This window comes from Erithacus rubecula (assembly GCF_903797595.1).
Source record: "Erithacus rubecula genome assembly, chromosome: 4".
In the NCBI taxonomy this organism is placed as follows: Eukaryota; Metazoa; Chordata; class Aves; order Passeriformes; family Muscicapidae; genus Erithacus; species Erithacus rubecula.
Window position 1 is genome coordinate 28,737,255 of NC_136686.1, and position 24,320 is coordinate 28,761,574.

Below are 24,320 nucleotides of genomic sequence, written 5' to 3' on the forward strand. Positions count from 1 at the left end.
AAGGGCGGTGTGCGCGCGTGCGCGGCGGTTGGCGTGGCGCCTCCGCCAATCGCGGCGCGGCTCGTCGTGCGGCGGCCCCGCCCCCGGCGCGGCGAAGGACAAGGTGACGGCGCGGGGCCCGCGCTCAGTCTCTGCCGCAGCGGCTCCATCTTGCGAGGTGAGCCGGGGCGGCGCGGGCCGCCCGCCCGCCGGGACCCGGGCTCAGCCTCGGGGCGGCAGGGCCGCCTCGCGGGTGCGGGGCCGGGGCTCGGCGGCCGCGCCGTGGCGGGGTTTTCCGGTCCTAAATCTCTGCTCTTCTCGCCCGCCGCAGGTCGCCATGTTCTCGTCCATCGCGCCGCTCGCGCGGCACAACCCGTTCTACGCGCCGCACTTTCAGCTGGTGCAGGACGGCGTGAGGAAGCGGCCGGCGGAGCCCGCGGAGGCCCCCGCCACGCGGCGGAGCCTGGCGGCCGCGGCCGCCGCCGAAGGTGAGAGCGGGACGGAGGGGCCCGGCGGAGGCGAGGCCCGGGGCCGGCGGTGCCTGCGCTGCCCGGCGCTCGGCCTGTGCCCGCCAGGGCGGCGCAGGGAATGTCAGCGCTCAGCGGGTCGGGAGGGGCCGGCGCTGGGCCCAGCGCCCGCTTGGAGGACGAGGAAGGGCACGGGCGGGGGCGGCGCTGGCAGCGCTTCCGCTCTCCCGGCGGTGTGTGCGGAGCTGCAGGAGAGAGCCGGATTTGCCGGGAAAGGACACGGCAAGGTTCTAGTGCAGAGTAATCGCAGAGACTCCTGTAGATTCTGTCCTGGGGAGCAGAGAGCGCTGTTTGTGGCTCTGCATGGCCTGTAGCCTCGGGCACTGAGGTTGTAGGCCCGCACTTTTTCATTCGGTGGAGAACAGCAGTGAGTCAATCTGTGGATTCGAAAGACCATCCCTCGTAATACTTTCCCCCTTTTTCTCCTATTATTTTCACCAGTTAATCATGGCTGGGCACCTGAACATTTAGGTACATTGGGGTGCTTGTTGCTGTTTCTTTTTTTAGTTTTTTTTTACTAGTTGTGGGGCGTATACCAGATGAGTTGTTATTTAAGATACAGGGGTGCACTTAAATGTTATGTGTAAATGCTTCCTGTATGTTTCCCAGTCAATTTGTTGACTTCTGAAGGTCAGACCTTTATGATACTTGCAGTACCATAGAATGGGTAAGGGTGGAAAGAACCACAGTGAGTCATCGTCATCATCTGTACAGGTCCAACTTCCCCGCTGAAGCAGGGTCATGCTAAAGCAGATTGCACAGGATTGTGTCCAGATTCTTGAATATCTCTAGGGAGGCAGACTCCACAGCCATTTTGGTCAGCCTGTTTCAGTGTGTGGTCACAACAGTAAAGAAGCTTTTCCTTATATTCAGATAGAATATGCTGTGCATCAGTTTCTGCCCATTGCCTCATGTCCTGTTGCTTGGCACCCCTGAGAAGAGTCTGGATCCATCCTCTTGACTCCCTCCAATACTTACAGACATTGTTGAGGTCCCCTTGTAGTCATGTTTTCTTGAGGCTGAACAAACCCAGCTCCTTCAGCGTTTCTTCATGAGGTGTTCCAGTCTCCTTATCATCTTTGTAACCCTCCCCTGGAGTTGCTCCAGGTGCTCCATGTCTTGTACTGAAGGGCACAGAACTGGGCACAACACTCCAAATGTAGCCTCACTAGGGCTGAGTAAAGGGACAGGAGCTGCTGGCAGTGCTTTTCCTAATGCATTGCAGCATACCCAATTGGAGTGGCTTTCTTGGCCACACGGGGACACTGCTGGCTCATGGACAGCTTGGCTGTCCAGCAGGACCCCCAGCTCTTTCTCTGCAGAGCTGCTTTCCAGCAGGTTGGCCCACAGCCTGTGCTATTCCTCCCCAGGTACAGAACCCTACATTTGCCTTTGTTGAAGTGAATTCAGTCTCTGTGCGCCTCTCCAACTTGTTGAGGTCCATCTAAAGGAAGTAGAGTTGGATATTAAAATTCTAATTCTTTTAAGCTGTCATTAAGTTAAAGGTGTCTCTCTGGTTTCACTGAAAAATAAAAAGTAAGAGTTACTTTCAGCAAGCTACCTCTTCTGCAGTACTGTGATTATTGAAGTATTTTAGTAAACTTGCATGAACATTCATATAATGCATGAGACAGGTTAGGTTTTAAGTTTTCAAGAAACTATTTGTGGCTTTCAGTGTAGTAATCCTGCTGCCAGGTAGCTAAAGCCCTAAATCACTCTTTGCTATGCTAAATATATTCAGTAGGTGCACTTATTTCTTTAAAGCATTATGCTTAATCTTCTTCCTGTTTGTTGGCAGTTGTGGTCAAAGCTGGCCAAAGTTTTAGTCTTTATAATCTTTTCTCCCGAGTTCATTATTTCATGTACCAGTTGGTTCTCTGGCTTTTATGTTGAGAACATAACACGTTGCAGAAGATATGTGAACTTGCACAAGGTCACACAAAGTCAGTGCAAACCACACGACCTTCTGAGATCAGCTCAGGGCATCAACCACAACAGAGCTCAGAGACCAAGTGTTTTATGACTGGCTGGTGGAATTTGTCCTTGTTAACATGTCAGATTGGAACCAGAGATATGAAATAGTTACAATGTAGCTGTCTCAACAGAATAGATACGTTTTTATGCCATATGTTATATTAGTGTACCTTAAGGGTGTTTGTCTTAAATCAGTACCTGGGAATGTTAGAATGACTTTATTGTCCTCTGTGCTGCATTTTGACCTGATTCTCTTCTCAAGGTATGGTTTCCAGAAAATTTGACTCTATTTCTGAAATAGAAAGTCCAAGATCATCTGTGGCTTTATTTTCTTAATACCACCATACCACTACAAACCTAGTCACTTCTAAAGAGCTCAAGTCTAATTGGTACTGGCTTTCTTAATTACTGTAATTGAACACCAGGCTGACAGGTCAGTCTGAATAACACTGTAATATACAGCACATACATAAAACTCTACTTTTCTGTGGCTACTATAAAGGTCTGTCCTGTCATTTGAGGAGTATGACTTCTGAATTACTGTGAAAAGGACAGTGTGAACAAACAGTTCTGAGAGCTGGGCAGGATGGTAGCTGCTGCAGGGCAATTCTGCTGTTGGCCAAAGACACAGCTAGACAGAGCTGCCCCAAACAGACCTTGAGTGTGTTCTCTGATTACACTTGCCTGATCTATATGTGTTTACCCACCCATTCTGGAAAGTTGTAAACAGACTGTTTCTGCTCTCTGCAAGTCTGCTAGCATAGCCAAGTTAGTGTAAGTCCCAGACCAGCATATTTACAGGCTTTGGCAGTGTTTCAATTAAAAACAAGTTATTCTGATAACTGATTTCTAGCTTTTAACTTAGGTTCACTATGGCATTTGTGATTTGATATTTATCATTTTAAATAATGAAAAAAAAAATTGTTTGGGTAATTTTTAAGCGTAAGGTGAAAAATGTAAATATAGAATGTAATGTAAAGTCTGTAACGTTTGTGGGAAGGAGTTCCTGTAAAAGTTACGTTAGCAAAGTTATGAGCTGGATAAGCCTCTTAGTGTTATCTGCTGTTATGTTGTGCTGTTGAACATCATTGTCAGTTTCTGTTGATATCATAAAGGAATTCAGAACCAGAAACATGGCAAAGAACTCTGTATAAGACAGGCTTTTCATTTCCATTAGTGTTTCTTGGAGATTGTTCTTATTAAGTTGTAGCACTTTAATATCTATTCCATTATATTGACTCCAGTAGATGTAGTAGCAAGTTTCTCTCTCTACTTTGGATAATAATTTTTATATTGTGTATTATTTTCTATATGCTTATTCAGTATATTAGTTTTGCTTTTACTTATTTTCTCAAAAATATTGAGCATAGTTTCAGAACTGTGCTGCTACTTAATGCTTATTTTGTAGTGTTCATTGTAAATTTAGATGTTTTTTTGGTTTGCACTCACTCATAGCCTCTGAGCTTCTTCAAAAATGAAAGAAGAAAATGGATTATTTTTTTCCAGCTCCAGTAACATTGCTGTATAGGAATATGTGAAAATTAATGACTTGTTTTAAGATGGGATGGTTTTATACACAGTACAGAACAGTGCATATGAAGTATCCCTTGATTAAATGTGGCCTGAAAGATTCTTTAATGAACCTTGTATATGAGCATTCAATGGGACAATAAATCAATAAATATCAATCTGCAGTTTCATTAAACAAGCTGTATACATTTGGGATTCTGTATTTGAAATACATTTTTCAGAAAATCTGTGGAAATAATCTGAGAAATACCTGAAAATATATCATCATATCTCCAACACCAATACTGAATGTTTTTATAGTCTCAAATACAGAAATTAAACTGTCATAGAATATTTAACAAAAGAAGCATTGTCTTTTGACTACTAGAGGAGTACTATTCTTCCTTAATTCTTGGATTTTAGAAATTGTTGGACATTGCAGCTTCAAGTCATAGCTTCTGCTAGTAACTTCCAGGATTAATTTCTATGGTTGTAGTGTGCTGTGACCTATAACTTCACTGTTTCTTCATTTGCTTATTTAAAGGAACAAATTCACTTTTGAAGGCTTAGAATCAAATCAGTCAGTTCAAAATGTTTTAATTTAAAGAAAAATAATTATTTTCCATTGTAACACTATATTCAAATGATACAATATGGGAGATTATTTCAGTTTAATACTTTTGAGAAAGTAGCACTTAGTTTTGTTTCTTTTCTGATTGTTACCATTTATGATAATTGTGTATATGTAATTTTTTCCAATTAACTAGAATACAGCTGTGCCTATGGCTCAAACAGATTCTTTGTGCTTTGTGGCCTTGGTGGGATTATTAGCTGTGGAACAACACATACGGCCCTGGTTCCTCTAGACCTGGTTAAATGCAGAATGCAGGTTTGTTCTGCATGTTGGTATGTGATGACAGAGCATGTTTAGTGTGGTATATTTAATTACTAATGAACTGGAGGCATAAACTATACCCTGGACATCACTGTCCAACAGTGCATGGAGTTTATATAAAAGCATGGTGTGTCTTTATTTTTTGCTGCAGAATACAGTTGTGAATATGGCTCGCTCAAGTTTTATGCTCTCTGTGGCGTTGGTGGGGTCCTAAGTTGTGGCCTGACACACACTGGTGTTGTACCTCTGGATTTAGTGAAATGTCGTATGCAGGTTTGTATAAACTTAAACTTTTCTTGAGCTTTTGCTTTCTATCTAGCCAGCATATTAAGAGTTGGCAGTAGGGATGCAATCTTTTGTAGATGACAAGAAGCAAGTCCACTTGAATGCTACGTTATCAAATCTACTGGTGTAAGACTAGCAAAATACCACTTTCAAGAGAAGTAAAGGTATTGCAGATAATCTGGACAGCATTTTAGGCATGTTTGACTGTTTGCTAAAAGGCGTATCCAGCACAATGTTACTCTGCTGGCTGGTTGGCTGTCCGGCAGTATTCCAGTGCTTTTGGACTAAGGAAATAGTATCTTTTGTATCTGCGTTTTTTAGCCTGGAGTGGCGTGTGTTTGTCATTTGATCCATTAACACTGTGGATGTCAATGCATGGCTTATAGATTGGCTATTTTCTAATGATGCCACTTTGAGCAGAGTGGCTAAAATTGATTTGGTATCAGGAAGGCCATCAGTGCTTGCAAACTGCTTTCCTTGAAGTAGTTTTGATTAAGCTGAAAGGAGCAATGTTGCATTGCACTTATGACACATTAAAATAATTTTGTGAACAGCCATGGATGAAAACATATGAGTAGATTTATTCAGGCAAATCTGCAAGAATGAAGCAAATTAAAGCACGCTTGTAAATTTCTGGAAATACAGTAGTTAGTGATTTTCCTATTGCATAGGCTGACACTTGATTATAAAAATGGCCATTTTGTAATTACAGAACTTCTGTAATTGGAAGGGGGCTATGAATTAGTCAGGCCTCCTTATCACACTAGGAGTATGCATGTGCTCTTCTTCCTACTGTGTTCTTCTGAATGGCCTTTATTTGACAACATTTACCAGAGAGACTTTTTCATATTCTTGAAAGCACCTGAAATTCTGGTCTCAAACTGGGAAATCTGTAACACATCTGACATGCTCAGTGTGGGCTACCAGTTCCAGTTCATTATGTGGTAAGGGAGGTGATACTTCCCCTTCCCTCAACAGCACTTGGAGGTAGGTTCAGGAAGGGTGTTCCATATGGATTCCAGGTGTGGGCTTGTAAAACGTGTCAGCATTTATCTCTTCACAGATCCAATACAGACCATGTTACTAATCCTCCCTAAGTTCTCCAGGAAGAAACCTGTTTCCTGCCCTCTCATGTCTTTTTAAGAAGAAGTCACCTTTGCCATGGTTTAACTGAAACCAGAACACCTGTTACACACCTAATAACTAAGCATGATTGAGCATAGTCTCATTTTACAGTGCCTGATTAAATATCCAATTTTCTAAATTTGTCTCATTTTAAAATTGACATATTTAGGTGAACTAGATCTCAAACATGTTGTTCCTAGACTGCAAGACAAAATACCTGTCATCACAGGCTGGCATGCATGTCCCATAGCTCTTCCTGAAAGCTTTGATGGGTATCCAGTTTGATAACTTGCTTCTTATCTTCTGAGGAACTCTTGGATGATGTCAAATACAAAAAGTAACAGTGGGATGTGACTTCATTACCTGTTGAAAAGTTTCCACTAAATTACTTCCTTTCACCTGAAACAAAATTATTTGAATCGGTCTGTGTGAAATTTCTGATAAGTCAATAAAATCTCACTCAAAATTTTGCAGGCAGAAAACAATTTGTAGGTAGCCTTTATTGCCAAGTACAAGCATAGAAGTTTTTGAGTACTCTTTGGTCTGCTTTTTCTCCATCTGTCTTAGTCTGATTGTGTGGAAAGATGACACAGGAAAAACAACCTTCTCTGGTTAGTAATCAGCTGAGTCATTAGGTTTCTGGCAATGCTTGAGTGTACATAGGCATAGTGTGTAAAGTCGATGAGGTTGCTGTCAAGACCCATTAAACTTTTTAAAAATCTGATCTATACATAGTTGCACTGGTAGTACACCACTGATAGTGTTACAACAGTGATTCTAGTAAGTCTTTTCATTAGTTGCACTGTTAATTTGGAGAATTAAAGTGAAGCAAAATTCTATTTGGTGCTTTAACTCAGGGTTTGTGACTAGCAAGTAACCATTATGGTTACATTAATGTAACTTTGTGATGAGTACATCATCTGTCCAGGGAATTATAGATAGCTGGCTGTTTGAGGGATAGAAAAATTAAAAATTTTGAGTGGGGGTTTGAGAAGGAAAATAGTAAGTTATGTCAAACATTTAACTGTCTATTCTGTTTAGGTTGATCCACAAAAATACAAGAGCATCTTCAATGGATTTTCAGTGACAATCAATGAAGATGGTGTTCGTGGCTTGGCTAAGGGATGGGCTCCAACCTTTATTGGCTATTCCATGCAAGGTCTTTGTAAATTTGGTTTCTATGAAGTTTTCAAAATCCTGTATGGCAACATGCTGGGAGAGGTAAGCCTTAAATATTTTATGTGAAGCTGTATGTCTGCAGCATAATAGTATTAGTGATAAAGAACAATCACAAAAGCATGATTCAGTAATAAAAACACTTGTTTAAATTCATTTCAGGAAAATGCCTATTTGTGGCGTACTTCGCTGTATTTAGCTGCATCTGCCAGTGCAGAGTTTTTTGCTGACATTGCTCTGGCTCCAATGGAAGCTGCTAAAGTTCGTATTCAGACACAGCCTGGATATGCAAACACTCTACGGCAGGCTTTACCCAAAATGTTTGCAGAAGAAGGCATCTGGGCGTAAGCATCCCTTCATTTTAATTGCAGTTGATGATTCTCAGTATATTTTCTTAATGAAGAGCTGGTGCTATAACTAATTCTGGCCTTAGCTTGCAATACTTTTTGATTTTTGTATTTCAAGATAAGAACTTAATATACTTAGGGAATTTGTGCTGAACTGGCTGTTAATTCCACATGCTCCTTAGATCCATCTTTGTGAGTATCTTTGTGCTGAGTTCTGCTGGATAACTTCAGTTTCTAGCAGTTCCAGTCAGAGATACTCAGCAACTTTCTGGTTGTACAGTCAAAGATGCTTGAGTCATTGGCATGTGAGAGTAACATAACTGCATGTTAGCTTTCTGTTCTGATAGAAGTGGCTGTGTATGTACAGGTCATGTCTCACTATCAGGACTTGGCTGGTATGCAGACATTAGCTTTACTGCACTGGTGGTATCAGTACTACATTGCCTGCAGTGCATTGTAATCTGAAAAGTGACTAAAGAAACTGCTCTGCAGCCTGGGGATCAGCAAAATTTCAATATGTGTTGCTGTTTAAAGGTAGTACTCAGGAATTAATACAACTCAAATTTCTGCAGGTATTGGCAGCATTACAGGGTCAGTATCTAGAAGCTGAGTAGCAGCAATAAATAAGCTAATTTATTTCAGATTAGAAATACACTTTAAATGCTGAAGAAAATGAACCTGAGATTGTCTTTTCTCTGATTAAGCTTCTATAAAGGTGTTGCTCCACTATGGATGAGACAGATTCCATACACAATGATGAAATTTGCCTGCTTTGAACGTACTGTTGAAGCTCTTTACAAGTACGTTGTTCCCAAGCCACGAAGTGAATGTACAAAAGGAGAACAGCTGGTAGTCACATTTGTTGCAGGCTATATTGGTAAGGAATTTTTAAGTCTTACACTTCATTAATAGATTACTGCAAATACTAGATACCTGTTGCTTTTCAGAGTATTAAGTAGATGTCACTAATGTGGGAAGACTTACTTGCAACTTGAAAATGTGCAGGGGAAATAACTATAATCAGTCTGCTAGGGGAAAATGGGTCTGTAATAGTGCACTAGTCTTAAACTCCTCCTATGTGTTATCAGTATTGATGGCCAGATTTTAAAGCTGCAGCTGAATTAAATGAAAGTTTGCATCTTTTTCAGTCATGGGAATCTTTGGATGGAAGGGGGATTTTTAGTATCCAAATATTTAGAAGTTTTTTTCTGGTTGTTTTCTTCTGTTCAGGAGTTTCAGCTGGTTGACTTAGTGTACAGCCAAGTGTAGTAGTGTACAGCAAAAACACCACAGAACTAATGTCAAATTATTCTTTCAGCTGGTGTGTTCTGTGCAATTGTTTCCCATCCTGCTGACTCTGTGGTGTCTGTGTTGAACAAAGAAAAGGGCAGCTCAGCTTCACAGGTTCTTATGAGGCTTGGATTCAAAGGTACATTCTTACTTTGATGTATTTTGGATCAAATGTTTCTGGTGTTTTGGGGAGGATTTCTTCTTATGGCATTATATGCTGCTCACACTTTATGGTTTGCTCTCCAGGTGTATGGAAAGGTCTGTTTGCTCGTATCATTATGATTGGTACCCTGACTGCACTACAGTGGTTCATCTACGATTCTGTCAAGGTTTATTTCAGACTTCCTCGTCCACCTCCACCTGAAATGCCAGAATCTCTGAAGAAGAAGCTTGGTCTAACTGAATAGACAACTCATTGACTGACTGCTGGCTGTCCCAGTGATGAGTTTCATGAAACTTTTATATATTTGACTATGTAGAAAACAAACTCTATACAATGTCATTATTGGTTGTGCCCTCATCTCACATGAGGGCTTAAATTTTACCACTGTCATTGCCTGAAATAAATGAGAAACAGAGTGCTTAGTGTCTGTTTACTACTGCATATGTAAGCTTCATTTCATAGTAGCAAATACCTCAAATACTCTTCTGGCTTCTCCCTCCCCCGAAAAAAAAGAAATTTTAAAAAACACCCTGTTCCACACTTTAGAGAAATGTTTCTCTTCCACTTAAAAAACAAAATTATCTTTCACTGTTTCCAGAGAAGTGCCAAGAACCTGTCCTTGCACTTTAAACCCACTGATCATTTGCCTGTAATAAGCTGTTACAGTGGAACAGCTGAACTCCTGAATGGCTGAGACTGGAGTGTGATTGGGCATCCTAGTTATGGTATCAGTGTTCCCCACAGAGATAAAAGGAACTTTATGCATACTAGAGCTGTTTCTGCCTTGGGATGGTCATCCCAACTTAACTTACACTTACTTGACTAATTTCTGCTTCTGTTGGCTTTGAACCACACCAAAGAACTTGGCCCTTGTGATTGTCCTGTGGAATTAAACAGTAGTTGCTACCTCTTAACTAGAGAAAAGCTGATGTTAATAAAGATTCTCAAATATATTTGACTACTAATGGCATACTTCAGCTTTACAATAAAATAAAAATGGCTTGTCTTTGATTCTAGAGTTTGAAAAATTTGCCAGCTTTTCCCTACAATTAGCTGCAGCTATATTTTTTTTTTTCTTACAGTTTTTTTTTTCTGAATTAGTTTGATACTGAGTTATGGTTGAACCATGTATTTTTTGCAGCACAAGGAGCCATACCAGGTTTTTTGGACCTTGATGTGAAGAAATACATGCTCCTTGGCACACAAGAAGAGACAGTTTAGACAATATTAAGGTATTTGTTTTTGGATTTTTTTTCTCAAGGCTTTTAGTGAAGGATGATTGTGCTGCCTTCTGCATTTCACCTGTTCAATAACCTGCAGTTGGTAATCACTACACTTTACACAGTTCCACTGCTCACAAAGTAGAGCTGGAGCTGATGTGTTTTTTTTTTTTTTGTTTTTTTTTTGCAGTACTGTGGGTAGGCTGCCTTACAGCATGTGAGCTGTTGATACTGAACTTAGCTTGACACTCACTTATGTTGTACTGCTTCTTCCTCTTGTCAAAAGGACAAATCAGGCAGATGCCATTGGAATATCATAAATGTACTGACTGCTGCATCTTGCTGGAGTTGGATGTGCCTGCTATTGTAGCATTGAGCTTGTCACCCTCTGTGAAAATCTTCCAACTTCCAAGATTTTGAATGATTATGTTAAACAAGAAAGCTGGGCCTTAAATTGCATTGTTGCCTTTCAGAATGTGGAGTAAAAGCTACAACTACACCATTTCCCTGTCACTGTGACAGTAATAAAGGCACTCTTAGAGCAGCTGGTATCTGCCTGCATTATGCAGCAAAGTCAAATACCCCAAGTCTAAATAAAATACTTGTAACTTGTTGAATTAAAATTATTTAATGCCAAAAGTATGTAAATCTTGTTTCCCCATCATGAATGGGAAGCTCTGAAATTATTTAATGAGACATTAAATACTTTTAAGAGCTTCCTTGGAGAAGAGCCTTTACTATGTCTTGGTCTTCTATCAAGAAGCTGTGTATATGGTGCAGCTTGCTAGGCAAAACTGTCACTTTTGTGCACTGGATATCAGTTTCTTTAGAGGCATGTTTTAATTCAGTAGATTCTTCTTTATTTGCTGAAAGTTCCTTCTAATGCTGGGGAAAGTGAAGCAATTCTGTCAAATTTTTAAGCCTGGCAGAAGAGTGAGACAAGCTTGGCTAATGTAGTGAGGTAGTCTGTCAAGCAATCTAGTGCTGAGCTAAATTTCTCAAGACTCATTCTATATGTGGAACAAAATCGCACAATTTTTTTCTAGGACTGAGTCAATGTTGTACAGTTGTTACAAATACATACAGTAAAATCTTAATTCTGTTTTTCCATTGGTCACTGGTAGACCTGAAATTATCTTTTAAAGATGCTCAGACAATTTTATCAAGGTAGATCTGAGATAAGACTACAAGGAGCAGCGAGCAGTTCCCCCTCTGTAACTGAGAAAGGGAAAATACACTGTTAGAGCAGTGTTGTGTTTCAGTGGAAAACCCAGGAGGGGGAGAGAATTGCCTTGCAGCTGCCAGCTTCCTTGGCATTCAGCCATAGGATTGTTCAGATGCTTTTAGGAAAGGGTGCTGCTTAAAGGATTGCCTGCTGGTATTTTAAATAAGCTTCAGTGGGAAAAATATAGTATTAAAATGCATTTAAAAGGTCAACTTGGTCATTGGTAACTGCTTTGTGTATAACGCCTGGTACATTTCCTGAAGGTTGAGATGGAGCAGTGGCACTTTTGATGGATGTGCACTTCCATTGCAGGGAAAGTCCTGTATCAAAAAGGGGTACCCCATTTTGAACTTGGGTAACTCCAGACCCATCACTAAACCCCAAAGTGCTCTGTAAAACATGGATTATGTATATGCTGCTTGTGTATATTTTGTGAAGGAGAAAACATACTTTCTTGCTGGTTTTGGAGCTGAGATGAGCTTTCTGGTTTAAAGCATACAGTATATATAAATCTGGAGTAACAACTGCATTTGCACATGGTGTTTGTATCAGGTTGTACTACAAATGAAATGTGCTGACACTTACTGATACTCGCGGAAATGTCTGTTGCATATCATTTTAAAATGGGCTGTAATAATACAAGTAGTTGTAACTCCTTTACATTTCTACATAGCAATGATGTAGTCCACCATGAAAACAATAAACATTCTGCTTTTTTATAGCAAATACGAGTATCTTGGGTAGATGAGCCTAATAGCTGCATGGCCTTGTTACAGAATAGTTTTTGTAACTCAGTGCTGGGGAGAAAGATACTGCAAGCAGGAAATTCTTAGCTAAGCAGATGTTCTGGTGTCTAAAAGTAGTTTTTATTGTTTTGGGATTTCTTTGCTCATGATTTTTCATCATTGATCACTTAATGCTGTTTCTGGGTTTTGGGTTGTTTTTTTCCTTTCAAGTTGCTCACAAGTATATTAATAGGCCTGTTTTGTACCTGAAAGGGAAATTAAAAGCAAAGATGGCCAGAATGTCACTACAGCTTGAACTCAACAGTCTGTTTTAAGTAGCTAGCTGTAATTTTCCTATTACCTGAATCTCTCATTTGATAAAATTGCAAAGTATCACTGCATGACCCTAGAAATGAACTAAGGGGTTATAGTTTCACTGAGCCGATACTCTCCCCACCACTGACAGCACTAAAACAAGGAGGCAAGGTTACCAGTGTGGTTAAACTTTTGAAAAATATTTTACTCTCTGCTCGCCTTTTCCACTGTAGAAAGAGCTCTCTGCCTCTCTGCTTAGAGCAGTCTAATTACAAAGCTACTGTAAAACTTCCATTTTTTAGTACAGTGGATATGTGTGCCTGTAGGGCAAACAGATTTGTAACACTTGTGTGTTATGGGAGAATTCTGATCTCTTGCCTTACTGCTGAGGTCAGCACAGTGGTGTGACAACTTAGATACAGGTTATTCTAAAATATTTTTTCCAAGTATATTTTACCTTTGTGACTTATATTTTTTTGTCTTGCTTGCAGCAAGAAAAGTTTCTGAGAGGATTATCCTGGGATAAGAAGGGTAGAAAGTCTGCATACATCTAATGGGAAAGGGAAATGAATGGTCCCGTAACATTTTTTGCATGCTTAACTTCCCTTGGAAACCATGCTCAGGACTGTACAGTTAAGCTTTTCACTGGGAGGTGTGTTCTAGAATTTGGAGGTTGAAAGTGAAGTCCACAGTTGTTTATCCTGGCTTGTTTTCTGATTACTGTTCCAAGGAGAGAGTGCACTCTTTTTCATGCAGACAGACCTCTGCTGTGTCAAGGCTGCTCAGATTAACTGCATAGCTGGAATGTACATCCCTTGTGTAGATGTTGCTCTACTGGTTCTCCAGTTCTGTCTCTCCAGATTAGTGGCTGCTGACCACAAATGATGCATTCATAAAACTGAAAACAAAGAAAATCACTGCAGCCTGTGATGCCTTTAATACACAATATTTTTATTGTGTAACCCTCAAACTCCTAAGATGTATGTGCATGTTGTTTAAGGTATGATACACAATGCATACTTTACCATGACTGTTCTTGAATTTTGCTGCCTCCTTCAAATGCCATTTGGTTATTTTCAGGGGTTCACTTAACTGTGTGGAAGAGCAAAAGGACAGGGGTTGCTAGAGTATTTGTGGATGCTTCTAGGAAAACATGTCTTTCCACAGATTTATTCTTGCCATACTGTCATGTGGACTGGAAAGGGGTAGAAAAAAGGGGGAGATAATAATGGACCTATACCAAAAAGAGGAAAACTAAACAAATTTTGGATGTTGAATGTGGGCAAATGAAGTGAAGGAGGTACAGAAGACCAGCAACATGAAGCAGATGAAAAGACATGGAATGCTGAATGAGGATGAGAATAGTGAGGGGGAGGAATGCTTGTGTCTTCCACACAATCAAGAGCCTGGTAGTTGCAAGATGTTCAGGTATGCCCAATTAAGAATTTGTAAAGGGCTTACTGTAAATTTCCACTCCTTTATATAAATTCATTTACAGGGATTTTCTGAGTTGCTGTATCAAGTTTTAATTGATCTTTATAATAATTTTTATTCATATTTAATTCACTTCCCTCCTCCACCTTCAACTGCCACAACCATAACCCACTGTCTTGTTAATGCCTACTTCATTTTCAAATGTCTCAGATCTTGTTCTTCAGCACTTAAATAGTCCCAGTAGTTCATAGCAGTAGCCTTTTGGGGCATGAGTAGCTTCTGCTGCTCACTATAGTATTTTACATTCTGAGAAAGAAAGAAAGAAAGAATGAATAACACTGTTAGGATTCCTGAGCAGATATTGTGACATGGGATTAAGCCATCAGCAGCATTAGTAGGTCTCTCAGAGCATTGTCCCTGTACAGAGTTATGTGTTTTAAAGATGGAACAGTGCTGCAACTTTGATTTATAATTATAAAAACTCCCTTATATGCATTATTCCATCTAAATGTGTAACAACCTTTTTGAAAGGCATCAGCAATATTTCTGAGCATTTCTTGCTTCACTGCATTTACCTTGTTAAATATTATATAAAAAAGAAAGTAGTTTACAAAAGTCATAGAGTGAATAGAGAGAAAGTGCTACTGCTGTTTGACTCCCTGTTGCTTAGCTGGAAACCACAGTTCTGTTCCTTCCTTTGCAGCAGAAAAGCAAAACTGGAGACCTGTCATTCTTGGTTCCTGCTTTCTTCATGAAAGCAAACTCTAAACCATAATTTAATGCTTTAACACTGCTTTATTGTACAAAACAAGCAATTTATTAAATATAGCATCTGTCATTCTTCAGAAAGACAAATACATGCAGAGAGATAAGGTTTTTGTTCACATTATTATTTCTCCCTTGAAATGACTTTTTCCTGTCCTGTTCAAAGGAATAGGGCAAATTTCAGGTTTAGGTGTGCTTCTCAATGAAGCCTTTAAATATTGTCTGTCTTATCAGTACTACAGATGATAGGAGTTAACACTCCTCAAACACTATTCCTTAGGCAGTGGCCTTTCAGTTAATCTCTGAAATCTTGGTTATTTCATCTTTCACATCCTTGATCTCTGTTTGAACTCTTGTTAGATTGGCCAATTTCTCATTCAGTAAAGCAATTTCCTTCTCCCGTCGTAACACCTCCTCCACTAATCTTCCTATTCTCAGTGTTAGGTCATTTATTAAGGGCTCCAGGATGGCAAACTCCTTTTTAACTTTGTACATCTTAGGTTTTAAATCATTTGCAAATGTAACTGTCTTCAGAACTTTTGCTCTGTCCCCTTCAAGATTCAAAAGTCTGTCGGAATGCTTGCTAAAATTGCTCCTTAACTCAGACAGTGCCATCTTAATTTGCTCAATTTTTTTTGCGTTACTGGATGCCAGACTTTGTATTTTTGTACTTCGGTCAATGCTACTGGTAAGGAGCTCACCTATATTTTTTACAGTTGCTTTTTCACCTTCTTCTACTTTATCTTCAAGTGTTTGCAAAGAATCTGTCAGTGCAGTCATTTCCGAGACCAGGCCTGAAATGCGCCTTATGTCAGTTTTCACTGTCACAATTGTCAATGTTACATTTTTTGCTACAGAAGCTGCATTGTGTTCAGCACTTGAAACTGCATGAAAAAGGCTTGTTAAATTCTTCTCCAGTTCTTCTTGTTTTTTAATTATGCTGCTAGACCATATTTTCATTGTATAAATATCTTCCTGCAGATTTTTAATGTGAGAAATCATTTGAAGATCTTCCAGCTGTTTCATTAAGTTCCACGTCTTTTCACACTAGAGGGATACAAAAATATTTCTAGCTTAACTACTCAATGTTAAAATTCAAGCTATACTTTAATGAAATAACTTACTATTCTGACATTCAATTTGAGTGAAAACCCTGTCTCTAGGAAATAAACTTCTGTTACAACACAACCAGATTTTTTTCATCTGTATACATAATAAATGTTAGTATTTCTTATATTACAACAAAAAAATTACAAGAAGGTGCTATATGACTTTCCAAGGTGACCTCTGAAAACACAAGTTATCAAATGGAATCTTCTTCCATATACATGAATTTTAAAGAATCCATAAAAGCTATTTTAGTGAAGGAAAACTCATGCTACTGCTGGATTTTTGTCTTGATTTGCTAGTTCACTCTCATTTTTATTTTCTTATGATTGGTTCTTGGTTTTCAAATTTGAGAGGAAAAAAAGGAAATTATCTGAGTGACACTATCCTGTTCAGTCCCCAATACATCAGGGTAGAACTTGGAGAGAAAAAAAACACCAAACAGGCAAACTGAAACACATTCTAAGAGGATATAATTAGTTTCATTCCTTTCTGGAGGAGCAGTCTATTTTAAATTAGATTATGCACAGGAACGTCTACACTACAATATAATTTTATTTTGAATATCACTGTAAGCAGAAATTTATACATAAGTAATAATTATATGAAACCAACACGGCTTTATAACATTGAGAAACACTGGTTTCATAGTCTCTTGAATGGGCAATATTATCTGTTTAGTGAAGATTTCAGTGGACTTCTTGAGAAATGAATGTACAAAGCCAGAATAATTGCAAGTAGGTCTGATTAGGCCATAAATGTGTGCTCATAATATTTTTACTAAGCAATCTCCTTTCCTGAGAAATACAGAATTATCAAGACAATAACTCTGCAGACAATTTGTGTTGTCCCCGAGATCCAAATTTCAATGACCAGCTGTCAGGCCTATTAGAAAGTACTACATCATGTGTAAGTAGGTCTATGGATAAACTGGATATTCCCTGCTGCCAAGCACATAACTCCACTGATTTCATTTATTACTTTTCCAGCAAACTTTGGGAAACAATGACAGTTAAAACTGTTAAACACTGTTAACTTTTTTTTTTCTTTTCAAATGCAAAGGAATGCAAGACGTACCATGTAATGCCTAACAAAAAACATCCTACAGAAGAAGAGGTTAAAATTTATTTCTAAAGCACCAAAACACCCCACAACCCCCCCCAAAAAACCAAAAAAAACAACAAAAAAAACCCCAAAAAATCAAACCAGCTGCTGTGTAAATACCAGCTGCTTATAGATACCAGAACAAGACAAGGTTCTCCACAGGGGGTACTTTACTAGTGTTTTCTCTAAGGGTGTTGTATCTAAGCTTCTGCTGTTAAAAGTGTATCCAGTTATAAAAATATAACCAGTAAGTGTACTTAAAAATTTCCTGCAGCATGAAACTATTATGCTGTACAATATAGTAAAAGCAAGGTACAGCTATCTCTGCTGAGAAATAAATTATTAATTGTTCACTGTGTTACAAGTCTATAGAAAATAATATACAAAGTAACAGTAAAAAAAACTAAATAGTGAAAACTAAATACAAACTAAAAATATGAACTTCCCCCCATTAAAGATAAATACTTTGCTTCAAATTATTTTTAATAAAAAAGATTTTAATAAATAAGCTGAAAAGAATCTTTAATTTAAGAAAATATTCCTTTCCTTCTTTAATAAAGTATTACTCTCTTGCCCTCCCGCCTCTTTCTCAACCTTTCAGGCTGTTCCAATGTCTCTTTAGATCAATGACAATAGCTAAGCTATCCTTGAGTTTAAATCACATTATTTATAAAAAAGTGCTTTTTCCTCAATGAAAAAACCTAAGTCCAAATTCACTTATCCCCATTCTGGTCATTTTCTAAGTTAGAGCTTTCTAAAGTTACTTCTTTTGCTTTTGAGGATACTGCTATGTCAGCCCCTGTTTCTAGAGCAGATAGTTCATGCTGCACTTTGAACAAGCTGCCAATGGACTGTAGGCCTTCAAGAGCCTTCTGCATCATCACTGTATCAGAAACAGTTCTCAACATGTCATTTTCCACAGTGTACAGCTGTGTCTTCAAGTCCTCTATCTTTTTCTCCATACCAAGCAAGTCACTGGACAACCTAAGAATAGAGTGAATAGCATTTTCAATTTTTGGCAAGTGGGTCTTGCACTCCTCAATTTTAGATTCATAGTTGGCAAGTTTCTTATTCAGGTCTGTGTCCTTGGCTACCAGACTGTTCTGTTCTTCTTCTAGCTTTTCAACTGACTTTGCATCCAAGTTCAACTTCTGTTCAACTCTAGAGAATTCATCATCTTCTTGCTTTTTCAGTGTTCTGATATTTCTGGCTGTACTGTCTTCCAAATCTCTTACTCTTTCTGAAAGGGACTTAATTCTTTGGTCAACTTCATTAATTTTGGAAGTAACTTCTGTATGTATGAACTTTGCTTCAGATTTTAAACCACTAGCATTTGTGTTCATTTCATCCAGGCTTCTTCTCCAGGAATTTGTAACATTTTGGAACTTCTCATTAATGCTCTGCATCTTTAGAGAGAGAGTCTGTTCATTGTTCTGAATATCATTTATGATGTTATGAAGAGAAGATATTTCCTGCCCAAACTCAGTCATCACAGAGATAGATGAGGCAGCTTCTTGCAGGATACTTTCAGAAGACTCAAGCTGCATTTACAACATAAAACAATGTCTGTGTCTACTTAACAAAAGTAAGAACACAAAACCATTTCCATTTATTAAGAGAGAATAAAGTCCCTTAAAAGCCACTGAATTTGTTACAAAGCTCCTCCATGGTGCATTTCCATGTTTCATCTTTAAAATATTGTTGATAAACCTAGCATGAATAAGTAATGGAAAAAAGGTATATCTGTTGTTGAACTTCTATAGCATATATGCAATTTGCCATGCTTTTTTTGGGTCCAAAATACAGTAAATCCCATGTAACATTTTGCAATCTTTAATATATAAATATCCAAATTACATCATGTATAAATGACATTATTCTGAGATCAGTGCTGAAACAAAATCACTGGCATGATGATGCTGTGCTACCATCATTATCTCTAAGGTATCAGGGATAATTTTGCAGCCAGCACAGCTTTTCTCCTTGATAACCTCACACGTGGTAATATTTTTTTCATTACTACCATATTTTCTTATCTATCACTTTATTATGTCTTCATATTAATAGAATAGGTTTGCTACATCAAAATGCTGGTAATTTTTTAAAAAATGTATGTTAGACTTGTACACAAAAGAGGACAGCAGAATGAAATGTGCATGTATGTAAGTTCTTCAAAATAGTTTAGTTTCTAAAAAATAATACTGAGATAAAACCATTCACATACTGGAACAATGGCATGGATTGACATGCTTTGTCACATGAGAGAGTCTCTAAAGTCTTTAGGCTTGCCTATTCACAGACAAGTAAAACATATTATGAAAACCTATTTTAAAACAGTCAAATTAACAAAGTAACAATGAAGCAAACAATGACAAATGTTCTCCAAAGATTAGCCAATTAAGATGTTAATGATTACCTTTTCAGAAATTAAGTTTACTTTATTTCCCACATCCAGGATTTTTCCAGCTTCTTGATGTAAAAAATTATACTTCCTTTCCAGATCAGCAAATTGACCTGACTGCTGAAATAGAAACCTGCAAATTTCAAGTAAATAAATAGAAAGCATAGCTCCTTAATTAGCATATATTAACTATTCCACAGCAAATTGTTACTGGAGGGATTTGTGTTCACAGAATTTGCTAGATCAATACATGACAGAAAAAAAAAAACAACCCACCAATGAAATTGATCTGTTTTGATACTGGAGTTATCTTCCAAAAGAAGTATGACAACAAGGAAGCATCCATAGATGTCTTTGCTATTACACTGCATGCTAAGCTAACTAAGGCACTGATGCTGCTAAGATACTTTAAAACATCTTTAACAAAGATATTGGACCTTTACTTAGAGACTCCACCTGATGAACAGTTTATTACATTGCTGAGCAAATTATGTACAGAAAACTCTATTAAATTTCTTCTGTCCAATTATTTATTGCCTGCCAAATGAGCATTTACTGTCAGACTAAGTTGCTCTCCAGGTAGATGTAGTCTCCAAAGCAGGTATTTAGAATTCATGAGCAAGGCACCTTCAACATGATGTAACAGATGGAGCTTCTATAGTAGCTCACTGCATGCCCCTGTTCCCATTATTGTGAATACTGCTACTCTTTCCTTGATCCTGCTGGCTTTAACAAGTTTCTGTAGACACTTAGCCCAAGCACTCTGTAAACATGTAAAGCATACAGCTCACAGAATACAAAACAAAGTATGAAAATCCTCTTTAGAGAGTTACCTACCAGCTCACCACCAGGCAAACAGCAAGGGAAATGATACTCAAACTTGTCCTTGAGTCCATGCAAAAGGAACTGTGATTATTGCTGGTCCTGGGACTTGCCAGCCTCCCATAATTACTGTGCTTCTCAGCCTTCTGTGAACCTTCACTGGGCTTCGACGAAGAAATACCTTTTTTCCTTGGCTTAACTTCAGACATTTTGTGGTTTTAAAAAGCAGAAGCAAAGGAGAGAGCTAGAAGAAAAACCCAGAAAGGACAAGTTTTTACTTCTTACTTTCTACTTCTAAACACCCCCAAGAATGTTTCTTTTAGTGTTCACTATGTTTCCTAGTTATGTGAACTTTTGTGAAGTATCATAATACTTTCATTTACTTTCCATATTACAGAGTACTGCTTTCATATTTTCTCCAACTGAACTGACTTTCCAAGCTTAAGTTAATTTCACCTTTCCAGAAATATTTTGTCTGCTTTAGAATAAGCTATTTTAAATATGTAATTAAAATAACAATAATTAAATGGATATTTCTTTTTGTAGCTGATGACTGTCACAAGCTCATCAGCAATTTCACCAATGAACTTGTGTTTTACCTGTAGATTTAAAAAAGAATTATTACCTACACCACACTAAAAAGGGAAAGAAAATTTTTCAATTTCAAAAATAAAATTGCAAATCAAGCTTTGTAATGATTTGTTGTAATGATTTCATGTCATCTCTAAAACCACAAATGTCAGTTAACAAAAAATCATGATAGAAAAATTCAGAAGGTTAATGAAATCATGCCTGTAAAAAAAACCTGTAACTTCCTCTTGGCAAATTTGATGTCAGAATCGATTGAGGCAATATGAAACTCCAGCTTATATTTTAACCAACTAAGTGAAGTCCAGAGTGTAGTTTTAGAGCCTAAAGTATTCCACCATGCTGCTCAAGATAGACTTGATCCTTGGCAGAGTTGCTTTAGCCTAATTTGAGGCTAAAGCTGTGCTGGTTTTTTGGATCACTTTGCAGTGCTGCAGCTGAGTCACCAAAATATAAATATTTGGCGATACTTACATAGCCACGTACAGGGGTAAAAGGCTTTGTTTAAAATCTAATCTATCATGCAGGTATCCTAGAGCTGTTTGAGCCACAGTACTAGGAAGCATGCTGTGAGCTTGAAGTATGGAGGAAAAAAAGCTTTTCATTAAAAAACAAACAAAACAAGGGAAAAACCCCAACAAAAATTCCACCAAAACAGAAAAACTATATTTTGAAGCTTTTAAAACATCTTTGGGTTCGAGAGCACATATTATGAAGTTAAAGTGGCGATAAAAAGAGAATTCTGAATAGTAGTTAGGAAAAGAATGTAACAGAGAAAAGCAGAGCTCTGCTTTAAAAGGGCAGCGCGCAGCCCGGTGCGGTGCAGAGGGATGAGCCGCAGCTCCCCAGGGACCCTCCCGGACCTCCGGCCGCGCTGGGTCCGCTGCCCCAGGGGGATGGAGCGCCCGCAGTGTGACCGACTGTCCCCTCCGCTGCCCCAGAGTGACCGACTGTCCCCTCCGCTGCCCCAGAGTGACCGACTGTCCCCTCCGCTGCCCCAGAGTGATGGAGCGCCCCCAGAGTGACGGACTGCCCTCTCCGCTCCCCCGAAGTGACCCACGCCTCCCCCGAGCCCCTAGCCCCGGCAGTCCCGGCCCCATCTCCCGTCCCCGCGGCCGCTGCCGTACCCGCCGCGCTGCTCCGGCCTCAGCCGCGGGGTGCGGGTGCGGGCAGGGCCGCCCAGCCCCGCAGGCACCACGTTTACAGGCCCCGGGGCCCCTCCCCTGGCCGCGGCTGGCGCATCGCCGCCCGGCGCGCCACGTCCGGGGCCGCTCGCCGCGGCAGGCGGGCGGGCAGGCCGCGATCCCGACACGCACAGCCGGGGCTCGGCGGCTCCGCGCCGGCGCGGGAGGCAGCGCGGGGCTTTGTTCGGCACCGAGCGGGCCGGGCCGGCCCTTCCCCGCCCCGGCCCGGAAGAAGGAAGCGCCGGCGGCGCCGCCTTCCCGGGAGCCGCGGGGCAGTGCTGCGCCCGGGGCTCGGCAGGGCTCGGGGCTCCGCGCTGCCGCCAGGTGAGGACACGCAGCGCCGGGCCGGGCCGGGCCGGGCCGGGCCGGGGGTTCCGCCGGGGCGGGTCGGGCTGAGTGCCTCGGCCGCTGCTCCGTTCGCGGCTGGAATTGGCACGGTGTGAGTTAACCCTTTGTTTTGGGTGTTTGTGGGGCGATTTCTTTTGTATTTGCTCCGCGTGTATTGTTGTCTGTTTTTTCGACCGGGGAGCTTCAGCGTCCGCTTTCCTCCGCGGTGCGGTGGGATAAAGGTAGGGTGGAAGGCTTTCCTAGCTACGTAATTTTCAGTGAAAATAGGAAATTCTGTCAGCACGGCGGAAGAGCCACTCCATCACGGGTTTATGCCAAGGCAGCTGCTCTACATCTGCTCAGCTTATGCAGGAGAGAGTATCGGAAAGGCGAACGCTTCTGCAGGCACCGGCACCGCCGCTCTGTGCGGGAGTTTGGACTCGTTTATGGAGCTTTCCTGGCAGGAGTGTGATCCGAGAGAGCCTTTTGATCGATTGGGACTCTCAAAGTCACTGATCAGTTCTGGGAAACCTGTAGTCAATAGTTTTCACCTTCTCTTTTCTTCAGACGTTTGGTTTTCTGTGATATGGAGGAAGAGAGCAAGTTTAAAATTGCGTGTCCGAATGCTGATAAAGGAAGGCCTAGCACAGGCAGCGGCAGTGTTGGGTGCTCCCTCTGCCATCTGATGGCAAGATCCCGGTGTCCTTGTTGGGAGTCTTGAACTTGGAGACAACAACGCCTTTATCCCCTATAATGAGACCAGTCCTCTTTCTCATCCTGGTGTCCCAATCACATGATCCAAGGACTTAAAAAAATTGAGGGATGTAGTGAGTGGGGAGAAGACCTTTTAATAGAGACATTTAGCAAGTTGCTAGTGTATGAGAAGCTTGTAGTCTTTGGTTTTGTAGTTCTGAAAGTGTTCATAAACATCAGTTCATAGGAATGGGGAAAAGAATTTGTATTTTCAGAATTAGCGGGTTCTTTCCTACTCTTTCTGATGCTAACACCCAAATTTATGAGCTGTTTAAAAACTTTTTTCCTTGGGCTTGCAAGTTATGTTCCCTGTCTGACTTCATTTCCCCCTCCCTTCTTTTCACAATGAAGAAATATGGATGTCAAGAGTAGAAATTATTTGCTTATGAATCGTCAAGCATTGGAAAATGACATCAAGACTTCTTATATTATGGATCGTATGATTTCTGATGAAGTACTAACATTACAGGAGGAGGAGAGAGTGAAGCAACAGGTAAAATTATCTCTCACTGCTATTTCTCTTCCTAGTCTGCTCACATATTTTACCATCCTTTTTAAAAATAGTAATTTCTGACTGTCTAATTCCTGGATTTGTCAAATTCTAAAGTGTATGTCTAGCACACAGTTTTTGTTGCCCTTAAAAATGTTAAGGGCTTGATAAGTTAAAGGCTGTTTCTATAACTATAGTCTATACTTTACAGAGTCATAGATTACATTATTTCTGAGGTCTTTTAGTTTTGTGTAATACCTCTTCTAATTTTTTTTCCCTAGAATACACGGAAGGAGCGAGCAGCTATGCTGATAAACATTATTCTTACAAAAGATAATAATTCTTATAGATCCTTTTATAATGCACTGCTCCATGAAGGGTACAGAGATCTTGCTGCACTTCTTCAGGATGGCATCCCTGCTGTCTCGTCTGGTAACAGAAAGAGTTCAATGGATGGAATGACTTCCTATGGTCAGTGTAACTGCAGCAATCCCTGTGCTTGAGTGTGAACACAAGCTGTCTTTTTTATTCCTTGGAAAGTGACTATGTGTAATACCTGTTCCAATGAAAAAGGAGCAGTTGGGGCATTT

General features: G+C 40.0%; 4 protein-coding genes across 6 annotated transcripts in view; 2 read left to right on the top strand and 2 right to left on the bottom strand.

The window, feature by feature from the left end:
- Window positions 1-9,688, top strand: SLC25A3 (solute carrier family 25 member 3). Of its 2 annotated transcripts, none has more exons than XM_079304885.1 (8): window positions 1-157; window positions 311-467; window positions 5,036-5,157; window positions 7,336-7,515; window positions 7,633-7,814; window positions 8,522-8,694; window positions 9,136-9,246; window positions 9,354-9,688. In XM_079304885.1, the coding sequence occupies exons 2-8, from the start codon at window positions 317-319 to the stop codon at window positions 9,512-9,514; spliced, it is 1,080 nt and encodes a 359-aa protein (XP_079161011.1). In that variant the 5' UTR covers window positions 1-157; window positions 311-316; the 3' UTR covers window positions 9,515-9,688. The 2 variants fall into 2 exon arrangements, with proteins under 2 accessions (XP_079161011.1, XP_079161010.1); XM_079304884.1 differs by lacking the exon at window positions 5,036-5,157 and adding an exon at window positions 4,757-4,878 and having other exon boundaries at window positions 2-157.
- Window positions 9,689-11,324: 1,636 nt separating this feature from the next.
- Window positions 11,325-16,541, bottom strand: LOC306801652 (inhibitor of nuclear factor kappa-B kinase-interacting protein-like). The gene has a single exon (XM_079304886.1). The coding sequence runs from the start codon at window positions 15,978-15,980 to the stop codon at window positions 15,246-15,248; it is 735 nt and encodes a 244-aa protein (XP_079161012.1). The 5' UTR covers window positions 15,981-16,541; the 3' UTR covers window positions 11,325-15,245.
- A 345-nt stretch (window positions 16,542-16,886) lies between these two features.
- LOC306801650 (inhibitor of nuclear factor kappa-B kinase-interacting protein-like) lies at window positions 16,887-22,248 on the bottom strand. The gene is made up of 4 exons (XM_079304883.1): window positions 22,104-22,248; window positions 20,404-20,632; window positions 19,582-19,699; window positions 16,887-18,706 (listed from the first exon to the last, which is right to left on the bottom strand). The coding sequence occupies exons 2-4, from the start codon at window positions 20,595-20,597 to the stop codon at window positions 17,879-17,881; spliced, it is 1,140 nt and encodes a 379-aa protein (XP_079161009.1). The 5' UTR covers window positions 20,598-20,632; window positions 22,104-22,248; the 3' UTR covers window positions 16,887-17,878.
- Window positions 22,249-22,431: 183 nt separating this feature from the next.
- Window positions 22,432-24,320, top strand: part of APAF1 (apoptotic peptidase activating factor 1) — a 30,000-nt gene continuing 28,111 nt past the window's right edge. The window contains exons 1-3 of one of the 2 annotated variants that reach the window (XM_079304863.1): window positions 22,432-22,484; window positions 23,592-23,733; window positions 24,012-24,201. In XM_079304863.1, coding sequence (XP_079160989.1) covers window positions 23,596-23,733; window positions 24,012-24,201 — 328 coding nt within the window. In that variant the 5' untranslated portion in view covers window positions 22,432-22,484; window positions 23,592-23,595. Of the gene's footprint in view, window positions 22,485-22,529; window positions 22,547-23,591; window positions 23,734-24,011; window positions 24,202-24,320 lie in introns of those variants that run through there. The other variant, XM_079304864.1, reaches the window with a different exon arrangement.